This window comes from Cupressus sempervirens, chromosome 2 (genome assembly GCF_028749045.1).
Source record: "Cupressus sempervirens isolate cs-2001-9-10 chromosome 2, ASM2874904v1, whole genome shotgun sequence".
Classification (NCBI taxonomy): Eukaryota; Viridiplantae; Streptophyta; class Pinopsida; order Cupressales; family Cupressaceae; genus Cupressus; species Cupressus sempervirens.
This window is the reverse complement of record NC_143119.1, coordinates 348,099,809-348,110,809: the sequence shown is the minus strand read 5'-3', so window position 1 is coordinate 348,110,809 and position 11,001 is coordinate 348,099,809. Positions and strand designations below refer to the sequence as shown.

At 39.1% G+C, this 11,001-nt stretch overlaps 1 protein-coding gene across 4 annotated transcripts; it reads left to right on the top strand.

Moving 5' to 3' along the window:
- Positions 1-6,360: 6,360 nt before the first annotated feature.
- On the top strand, positions 6,361-10,484 carry LOC149572566 (uncharacterized). Of its 4 annotated transcripts, XR_016359931.1 has the most exons (10): positions 6,361-6,781; positions 7,659-7,740; positions 8,342-8,416; positions 8,502-8,538; positions 8,643-8,726; positions 8,911-8,971; positions 9,066-9,172; positions 9,338-9,403; positions 9,495-9,663; positions 10,177-10,484. XR_016359931.1 is itself a non-coding variant. In XM_089813666.1 (9 exons), exons 1-9 carry the CDS (start codon positions 6,721-6,723, stop codon positions 9,588-9,590), a joined length of 660 nt encoding a protein of 219 aa, XP_089669792.1. In that variant the 5' UTR covers positions 6,361-6,720; the 3' UTR covers positions 9,591-9,768. The 4 variants fall into 4 exon arrangements, 3 of the variants coding, with proteins under 3 accessions (XP_089669792.1, XP_089669791.1, XP_089669793.1); XM_089813666.1 differs by lacking the exon at positions 10,177-10,484 and having other exon boundaries at positions 9,347-9,403; positions 9,495-9,768; XM_089813665.1 differs by lacking the exon at positions 10,177-10,484 and having other exon boundaries at positions 9,495-9,768.
- The last annotated feature ends 517 nt before the right edge of the window (positions 10,485-11,001 follow it).

The following is an 11,001-nucleotide window of genomic DNA, read 5'->3' as shown; positions in this document are numbered from 1 at the left end:
TTCTTGGTTCATCCTAAACTTGAATGCACCTAACTCTAAAAGGGAAAGGAAAGCCTTCTAGGATGATTCCATTACAATCATCAACAACATCAATGCCAAAAAAGGAATCATCATGGGGGATTTCAACTCCCCTCTCACTGATGATGACAAATGTGGAGGGCTAGCTTTGGATCAGGAAAGTAAGCTTGACCTCACCAACTTCATCCACAATCTTGCTCTTATGGACGTAGATCTCCAAGGGGGTAGTTTTACTTGGTCTAACAAAAGGGTTGGAGGGGAATGCATCCAATTTTGTCTTGACAGAGCCCTCATCTCTCCTAGGTAGCTTCAGACTCACTCTTGCAGACTATCCCTCCTCCCTAGAGTTGGCTCAGATCATTCCCCTATCTCTCTTTGTGTTAGCCCCCTTGTTGTCAAAAGGACTTTTCCTTTTCGCTTCGAGAAAATGTGGTTAACCCACCTGGCTTTGGAACCTAAGATTTCTTCATGGTAGAACATAGAGATTGAAGGAACTGCCATGTACAGGGTTGCCCAGAAATTGAAAAATGTTAAAAGAAACATTACAATTTGTAATAAAACTGACTTCGGCCATATTTTCTAGGATAAAGATGAGAAGATTGCTCAGCTTAGCACTATCCAAGAAGAAATTCAGCATATCGATTACAATGATCATAATAGGCTAGAAGAGAGGGCCATCCTCTTAGATCTCCATAATATCATTTCAAAGGAAGAACATTATTGGAAACAAAGATCTAGAGTTAATTGGTTAAAAGAAGGTGACTAGAACTCAAGGTTCTTTCATCTGACCACCCTAAAACATCTAGCAAACAATAGGATCTCTTCCATTAAGAAAGGCCAAGCTCATTTAACCAAGGATGATGAGATTGTAGATGAAGTTGTTTAGTTCTTCTCCTTCCTCCTTTCCAAGGATCCTTCTCTCTCGGATCTCGACCAAGCTGAAATTTTGTCTACTATTCCATCCTTGTTGTAAGTGCACCACAATTCAATGCTGAAAGCAATCCCCTCCCTGGAGGAAATCTTCTTGGCTCTCAATTCTCTCTTGGGAGACAAAGCCCCTGGCCTGGATGGCTTCCCAACTTTCTTTTTACAAGTCTTTTGGGAAGTGACCAAACAAGATGTTATTAAGGTAGTGCAAGAATTCTTTGGCACCAAAAATCTTCTGAAAGAACTAAATGCCACCTTCCTGGTTCTCATCCCTAAGATTTTGGGAGTTGACTCGATGGATAAGTTCAAGCCCATAAGCCTTTGCAACTCTTTCTACCAAATCATTTCAAAGGTTCTTACCTCAAGACTCCTCAACATCCTCCCTTTGATTATTTCCCCTCGACAGACTGGCTTTGTTCCTCGGAGACAGATTCTTGACTCCATTATCACTATCCATGAGGTCATCCACTCTCTTGAGGCTGGTAAGAAGGAAGGTTTCTTGCTCAAACTGGATATATCTAAAGCCTATGTCAGGGTGGACTAGAATTTCCTTCTAGCAATCCTTTAGGCTTTTGGTTTTGACGCCCAGGTTTGCAAGCTCATCTCTCAACTTGTTACTTCTCCTTCTTTATTTGTTTTGGTTAATGGTTCCCCTTCTCCTTTCTTCTTTCCTTCGAAAGGACTGAGATAGGGTGACCCCATTTCCCCTGTTCTTTTCATCATTATGGCTGAATGCTTAGGAAGACTCATCCAGAGGAAATGTCAGGACAAGAGTTTTCTTGGTCTTAAGCCCTCTTCGGGTCCCTCTACCTTCACTCACCAACAATTTGTGGATGATACCATCTTGGGAGGTGAAGCCACTGTCAGTGAGGCCAGAGTTTCTAAGGGCCTCCTGAATACCTACACCAAGGGCTCAAGCTAGGTGATCAATTGGGAAAAGAGCTCAATCTTCTTCATCAACACCCCCTTCGAGAGATAGAGGAAGATTGCCTACATCTTGGAAAGTAGTATTGGGTCTCTTCCTGCCAACTATCTTGGCCTACTCTTGGGCACTAGACCCCCAGATTCCTTTTGGAACAGCATCCTAGATAGATTCAACAAGAAACTCACAGGCTAGAAAGGTGCCACCCTAAGCCAGGCTAGCAAGTGCACTTTGGTTAAATCCATCTTTTAGAACCTCCCAACTTATGCCTTAAGCCTTTTTGGTATCCCAATCAAGCATGCTGACATGATGGAGAAGATTCAAAGGGACTTTCTCTACTCAGGGTCCGATGACCATAAGAGATACCACCTCGTCGCCTGGGATCTTGTTTGTCTCCCCAAATGCTATGGTGGTCTTGGTATCAGAAAAATCAGACATCTCAACAACGCTCTCCTAGCTAAGAAGATATGGCACATTTTTCAAAGTTCAAGTGTCTGGAGGGATATCCTGACTAAGAAATACCTGAGAAGGCAGTCCCTCAACTCCCTGATAGATGGGTCTGAGATTCCCTAGGGGTCCAACATTTGGAATGGGTTTTTGAAGGCAAAGCCTTTGGCCATATCTAAGGCTAGGTAGAAAGTTGGTAACGGGGACAATATCCTTTTTTGGCATGATGACTGGATGTGTCAGGGACCTCTAATCAATCACCCTTGCTTTGGTAGATGGGCTAAACAAAGCATAGAAAGATATGGTCTATATGTCAGAGATTATAGATCTAGAAATGATTGGCATGACCTGTTTGAGCTATCCCTAGACCTTAACTCTCTAATGATTTATCTGAAAGCTACCTTCCTCAACAATAGCAGTGATACCCTCATTTGGGGGGATTCTTCAAGTGGGCAATACTCTGTTGCCTTAGGATATTTCTCCATATGGGATAGGATGGAGAAGCCAATTTGGGCTAAAGCCTAGATTTTTGGTCTCGCTCCTAAAATCAACATTTTCTTCTGGCTTCTCCTGCAAAACAAAATCCTTACCCTAGATAATTTAGCCAAGAGAGGCCAAATTATCCCTAATAGATGCAGCCTCTGCAAACATGACCTGGAAACGGTTAATCATTTGTTCATTCATTGCCCTTTCTCATCCAAGGTGTGGAACCTCCTAACTAGGGACCTCGATTTCAGTTGGTGCCCCCTGCTTAGTTTCCAGGACTTCTTCAGCCAATGGAGAAGCCACCACTCTGACATGAATTCACATTTATTTAGCTTATGGATTCTCCCACACTTTTTTTGGGGAATCTGAAAAGAGTGCAACAATAGAGTATTCAGAGAAAAGGAATCTCCATAATTCATAATTGCTAAGAAAATTGAAGGTCTCACCTTGGAGAACTATGCTATAACTAAGGGTGGAAACATCAAGGAAGGAGGGAACTGCAAAGCCAAAAAGGAAGACATGGACAAGAGGAGATAGGAAGCTAGATGGTCCTTTCCCCCTGAGGACTGGCCCAAAGCCAACTTTGATGGGGCAACAAAGGGGAATCCCGGTCCTGCCAGAAGTGGAGGCATTATTAGAAACAGTTCAGGTGGAGGAATTGCTGCTATATCCTTCCCTCTTGGTCACTAGACCAACCACTTTGCTGAAGCCAGTGCAGCCAACCATATTGCTAAACTGGCTCTAGCTTCCAAAATTGAGCATCTCTGGCTTGAGGGCAATTCCTTAAACATCATCAACTGTATCAAAGGTCTCACCACACCATCCTGGACTATTGCCAATGTCATTGAGGATATCAAATCTGACTTGGGCAAGTTCAAAAAGACTTACGTTAGCCATATTTCTAGGGAGGCCAACCCAGTTGCTGAATGGTTTGCCAACGATGTAGTCACAAGAAATTCGGTGATGACGTGGAGGAATGATGATGAATTTCCAGTCTTGATGATTGAGTTACTCCAGCTAGACTGAATACAAGGCACAAATATTATTCCTTTTTAATTATGACTAGATTTTCCAAATTGCACGTCGGAAGTAGAGTAATAAGAAGTAATGCGGAGCCCTTTTCAAGATATAATTACGCATACGAGAGGCATGCTTTGAAGGTAGGCTCAAATAGAACCACTAAAAATCATAAAAACGTTTTCATTTTTTGTGTCCCAACTAATTCTGTGCTCTGTAATAGTGCTAGCGGTTTTGAGTTTGCTGAGCCGAAGACTACCATGGTGGGTGAAAGGATAAGAAGAGAGCCTTCGGGGGAGTTAGAGAGTTGGAAGGAGAAGAAGAAGGTTTGGCGTAAGCTTGAAAAAGGTGGAATAACTAGGTTCATGGAGAAGCTGCATGGTTTCAATGCTGGGGTTACGAAGGTCATGGTAGATTCTTGGAGCAACGAGAGAGTCAAAATTGATGGTGTAACCCACCAAATCTCTGAGGGCTTAATCACGAAGGTGATAGAGATCCCGCTTGATGACATAAAATTTTACAGGGACAAAAAGATGTCGGCCAATGCAGTAAATGAATTTGTCAAGGATGACAAGGAGAGAGACAAGCTCATCAAGATCGACACCTACTACAATATTGAATCCATCAAGAAATTATGGAGGCATGTTCTCAAAATCCTCATTGAGTACATCACTCTTGATCCCAGGTTCGATAGGATAAGAACACACCATTTTGTTTTGTTGAACCACTTTAGGCATGGTGCTAAAATTTCTTTTCCCTTCTATCTTTACACTTCCATGTCTAAGGGTATTGAGGGTTTCAAGAAAAAAATTGTTACTAATCTCGCCCTCCACAAAGGCCTTCTTCTCCTGGTTTACGAGTTTTTGAAAACCCAAACCAGAGGAAAATCCCTTGGTGACCCAGGTAGTGAATCGAAGGATACTACCAGTTCGGACTCAGAGGATGTTCAAGTCGTTAAAACGGAGAATGCCAAAGCCACCTCTGGTGCTCACAACCCCAATATGCCCAGTAGAAAGAGTCCTAGAAGCTGCCCCCCCTTCTCCCCAAGCTTGAGCCTTAGGAGGAGAAAATTGACAGTGGGGAAGAGGAGGAGACAGATACTGACTTAGAGAAAGAGGACAAGGAGCTGGGGAAGGACAATGTGAGTGAGGTGGAGAAGGGGAGGGATAGCGACAAGGAGGAGGCTGCCCCTGTTTCCCCTACATGTAACCTCAGGAAAAGAAAGGCCAACCAAGCCCTGATTCAGGAAGAAACCCATATTCCTGATACCCATGGCCCTAATTCACCCATACCCTCGCCTGAGGAGATGAATGATTTTATGGTAGAAAGAAGTGGGGAGGTGGTAAGGAAGAATAGGAGGAGGGCTTGGAGAAATTTTAACATGGACACAACTAGGCTGGGTATTGTCAGAGAATCGATGAACATCCAGGTGTTGGAGGACCTTGATGGCACAACCCACTATGACGAGTTAATTGACCCTACTATGTTGGTCATCTCTGACAAGACACAGGAAATTGGCTTCAATTTCTTGAATAATGCAAAGAATTGCTTGGTAGACAATTTCCATTCTATCAAATGGTTGTTTCAGGAAATTGAGGCCCTTAAGGAAAAGAACAACCAGGACAATAGTCAGAATACCTGTAGGGTTGAGGAGACCACAGGAAATAATACTGCCCAGGTTGGTAACTAGAACATCCACGGCGGCCAGGACACCAGGGAAGGACAAGAGGACAAACTCTCCTTGGTTGAAAAGAAAGTCCAGAAGTTTGAATCCATCCACCAGGTGCTGACCAATCAAATTGTGGACACCTTGCACACTCTGAATGAGAATATTGTCGACTTGGGTTACTCTTTGATGAGAGTTGGCTTAGGTAGGGACACTGTATAGAAGACTAGGATGGATTTCGGGTAGGTGGAGTTTGCTCAGGCTGAAGCTAGGGACCAGGTGAACAAGGCGGACTAGGTGGAGACCTAGAACAGGAACCAGGAACCAGGAAGGAGCAGATAGTCAGAAGGACAACGAAGCTGTAGAAACTCTGTAGGACTTGGAGAAGGACAACCAATAGCCTGCTTCACTTTTGGTTTTGTTCTTTGTTTTGGTTTCTGGCCTTTGCCTCCTAGCCTCGGGCCTTTTTGTTAGTTTTTGGCTTTTAGCAGCAGTCTCTTGTTAGCTAGACTTTTTAATTTTCTATTTGTTATGCTATAAACTCTTGCATTTTAGGATCCTTGTAAAACTTGTTTTACTTAATCAAAAACACAAATTTCAGTTTTATAAATAGCAATATATAGCTGATGTTTTGCATTTCTCATGAAACCCAAAGCATGAACTAATGTCAAAAAGAGATCTTTAGTACCCCATAGACGGCAGGGACTAATAATATTTTTTTACATCTCAAATTTCCATAAAAACAATAGTCTCTCGCCTTAACAAAAAGGACTAATAAAATGGTCAAATTTTTCCTGGACTGCGACACTACGTTTGGGCGACCTAGTGGAAACAAACCAACAAACAATACTTATTTCTGTCTTGCTCATTTTCTACCAGAAGAAACAAATGGAGCATTCCCAAACTATTTGTATTAATTATAGTGCCAGCAACGGGAAGATACCCGATAATGCTTTTATCGCAGTGTCCACCTTCCTCTACTATGCATCCAGAACAATATATAAACACACTTGTTTTAAATATTGTTTTTCAGGCGGCCATGGCTTTCAACTTGACAGTGTATCGCATACTTTCAACACCCGCTGGCCACCTAATAAACATCATACACAAATCATCATATATCAAATAGGAGAAATCTTAGCAAGCAATTTTTAGATAAGGTGAAGGGTTTAATTCTTCCTTACTTGTAACAAAACCGTGTGCCTGCCAGTCAATACTTTGTGCAGGATTTGTAACGATGGGTCTCAATCCATCAAGAAAGACAGGAGGGGGAAACGCTGAGGGTCACAACTTCTGGGGTATGGAGGCTTTCTCATCTTATGCATTTAAGTAGTTTTTTTTATACTCAATTGATCTTTGTAGGGCAATGGAATAGCAGGGGGTTAATGTTTTAGGTTTAAATTGGGGCAATTTATCTAATTTCTCTTTCAAGAATAAGCTATTGTGTGATTTCTACAATGGAAGGCTTTCTCTTCAGTCAAATTGACGGATGACTTTCACTTTGTCGGAACTGTTTAGCTTGCATACCCAGCATGTTGATTGGAAATATTACCCGGTTCACCATTCTCCAAGTTTATCGTGCGTTCTCGAGCTTGTACAGAGTGACTCTATTGGTTTCAACTGAACCAGAGACTGAAAAACCTAGGAGATTGATGTTTCTGGGACGCTTGGTTTAGTTAAGTTAAAACCTGTTTCCAACCTAAATACATTCATATGCTGTATAACTTCACCAAATTTCTTATTTTTATTCAAATCTCGTCCAACTACACAGCCCGAAAGATAAATATTTTTCCCGAAAGATGAATATTTTTCACTCATTTTTCAAGTGAAAGTATACTAACTTGTCAATAACATATTTTGTGTAAATACTCTATCTGGTCATTTTGAGCTGTATCGGTTTTGAAAGCTTTTTTCTTATCTTTCTTTTATCTGTATTATAAAGATAACCCATGTAAATCTGCTGGCATTGGTCATTTGTCCTGAAAAAGGTAATTGTGTAAGGAATTATCGTCTGTACTCACTTCTGAACATTTTGACTTCGTGGAAAATAATCCTACATTCACTATTAAACAGAAGTTCTGAAAATTTGAATGTGTTTGACAACTTTTATGTTGTTGCTTCATGTAGACGGCCATATTTACTTTATAATTAATTAAAATGTGGTCTGAACAACAGTTACCAAAGGAGATAAGGGTGTGAAGCAAATAGACTCTTTATTTCAGCAATATGCAGATAAGGACTCGCCTGATGTGATAGGGTAAGAGTTCTACTATTTGATAAATGCATAGCTCTAACATGCTTAAGAATATTCAAGTCTCAGAGGTTTTATTTTGAAATCACTCTTCTCTCCTCGGCCTGTATCTGCTATATTGTTTTTGTAAAGCACATAGCCTTCTTTAATTTATATATTTACAATTCTGCTTAGACTAGAAAGAACAATCAATATGCAAACTATTTCTGACCTTTTTACCCTGATCCTGACATTTCAACATTAATCGTGTGCACAATGGTCAATAACTTCTTTTGAAATATTAAAAAGACAGACATGTTTATCTATTCAAACCCCAAAAAAATTAGTATACAATATCAATTGGGCTTCAGGACTGCTGAGCTGAAAAAAGTCCCATAAGCTCTTCCAGATCACTGTTTTCTTCCCCATTTGATATCCTATCATTTCTGGGCTCTGCTGAAGGGTGATACGTACTAATCCCATAGACATAATTATAGTTTTTACATTCAAAAAAATTTCTTCTTGTAATAGATCAACATGTGAAGAGGTCTTAAGTTCTCATTTAGTAATATGCATTGTGTCATTGATGTTTCTTTAAATGATCTGACTTTTGAAACATGGGTAACAGCCCTGAAACAATAGAAAGGTTGTGCACGGATCTGAAAATTGAGGTAATGGACGTCAAACTCCTAATGCTTGCTTGGTAAGCCAATTTGGATTTACACCTTTGTCCAATTTACTATGATATTTGGCTTCTGAATTCTGATGAGCAAAGTTTATATTTTCAGGAAGATGCGAGCTGCACGGCAGGGATATTTTACATTGGTTGTTTTCTTTTTGATTAAGTACAGTACTATGACATGCGTATGTCAAGAGAAGTTATCATTATCAAGCCTTTCCTAATCATATCGTATTGTTTGTTGTGTTAGGAAGAATGGCACAGAGGCCTTCAATCATTGAAAGTTGATACCATTGACAAGTTGAAGAATTCACTTCCTGCATTAGAGCAAGAGGTGAAGGGGTTCTGTGCCTAAGAAACTCTTTGTGAATTTACAAACCTTCCAAGAACGTCAAATATGTATACGAGATCATATAAGAAGTCACGCATGCATGTGAAACTGTTGAATCTGACACATTCCTTGAGTAATATCTTTTGTTCTTAGTCTTGACTATTTTACTGTATTGAACATTGTTAAGATCATGCAATCCCAAAACTTCTGGGACTTTTATACTTACTCTTTCCAGTACTGTTTGACAGGTATCTACTTTCTAACTTTTCAGTGTCTCCTCTCATTTATATATTCAGTTTCCTATATTTTCATAACGTTTTTGCAACATGTTTTATTATACAGAATATGGACAAAAATATCTGGACATAGAAAGTGTTTGTGAGTTGCTGAAGCTAGTATTAGGAAATCGTAATCCTGCTCAGGTTGAATCTTTGGTAGAATTTTTGAAGGTATCCTATGCTTAATTGGATGTCTATCAAATGCACAGAGCATGTCAAAGCTTCATACCATTATTTGAAATGCATCTTTTCTCATCTTGTATCTTGAAGTTTGCTTTCATATTTTCTGTGAGGTCTGCACTCTGTTTTTTGACTGATGTTTGTTCATGTTTTTAGAATCAACAGGATTGTAAAGCCATTATGCTTGACCAGTGGCAGTGTTTTCTAAGCTTTTTTGATAAGGTATGCTTGTTTTGCACATAGGATTGTTTCTGACTTCTTAGATGATTTATATTTATGATGATTGTTAATATCTTTTCTAGTTTTGATACAGATCAATTATCCAAGCTTTGATAATTATGATTCATCTGATGCATGGCCTTTACTTTTGGATGATTATGTTGAATGGCTACAATTGAGGCTGAGTTGAAACATCCACTGCTTCTTAGTAATCAGATGCATATACTGGTTGCAATTCTGAAACTCTATAAAGAACACTTATGGTAAATGACTGTTTTTTTTTGGAAGGCTGTGAATTGTCATTTCCGGTTCTTATTGTGGCTCTCAGTTCTATCTATCTATCTATTTTTCTCCATTTTGAGACAGTAGCAGGGATGCAAACATTGTGGTGGCTCATTTAATGACTTGTTATGTTCTAGCTTAGCATATAAAAAACATTTAATAATGTGAAGATAAAATACTTGCAACTCATGTACATAAGTTTAAGTAACATATAAATATATTTAATGTCTTCCTATTTGTACTGTTGTAAAACATAGTAGATGCCTGAATGCTTGTAATTCTTGATTTTCATATATGAATTAGATGGTGAAAGGATGTCATTTAATTGCCTATTGCAAAGATGTAGGAGCTAAATCATTGAGTTAATTATTAAATAGATTCTGTTACAATGGAAGGATCTGTTCATTTCATGCCTAATGACTCAGCAGCACTTATGAAATTCCTTTTACTCAAAAAAGTTATAATACTAATGCTAGTTATCATATGTTTTGAAGGAGAAAGAGATGTTATTCATTGCCATTATGCAGAATGGCATTCTCTATATTCTTTATAGAATCAGATTTTAAATGGAGGAGCCCCCTCTTCAACTTGGTGGCAAAATTTTCTAGCTACAGATTCTATTGTAAGCCCTAAATAACTATAACCTTGATTAAGTGGAGCTTGCAAATTCATTTTTAAGAGACACAATGCAAACATATCTGTAGGGACTTCCATCCAAACGAGACTAGATTGTTTCCCTTCTATATCATTCTTAGTTCTCGTTTTACTTCAATTGATATAAAATCAACTTTATTGATATCAAGTTTGTTGTATTAGAGTATCAAACATACTGTATTTCCACAGTCTATGAATGATTGCATGATTTTTTTTCTGTATTCAACTTTGTGTAAATTGTTGTAATCAACGTTTTGGATCACATTCTCGGATCTACCAGCAGAATGAAAACGAGCAACTGGAGGAGAGAAATTGAAGTTTGCAGATTCAGATTGGATAAATAGAGAGAGGTGTGGGGAAGAGAGGAAAGTTAATAGATTGGATAAATAGAGAGACGCGAGGGGAAGAGAGGAGAAAGTTAATAGATTATGAGTTATGTTAGAATAGTTTTTCTTAATCTTTTTCAGTTCTCTTCTAACTAGAATGGAAACAAAATAACTTAAATTATAACTCCCTTTAAAGACTAAAACTCTACATAGGCACTGCTTGTTAGTTAGATTGCAAGATCTGCATTCAAGACAGTGAGGTGTTCAAATTAAAAAAGAGAAACATTGAGTTTGTATTTCATTGATAAGGATGTACATTAAATAAATTTAGGAGAAGAA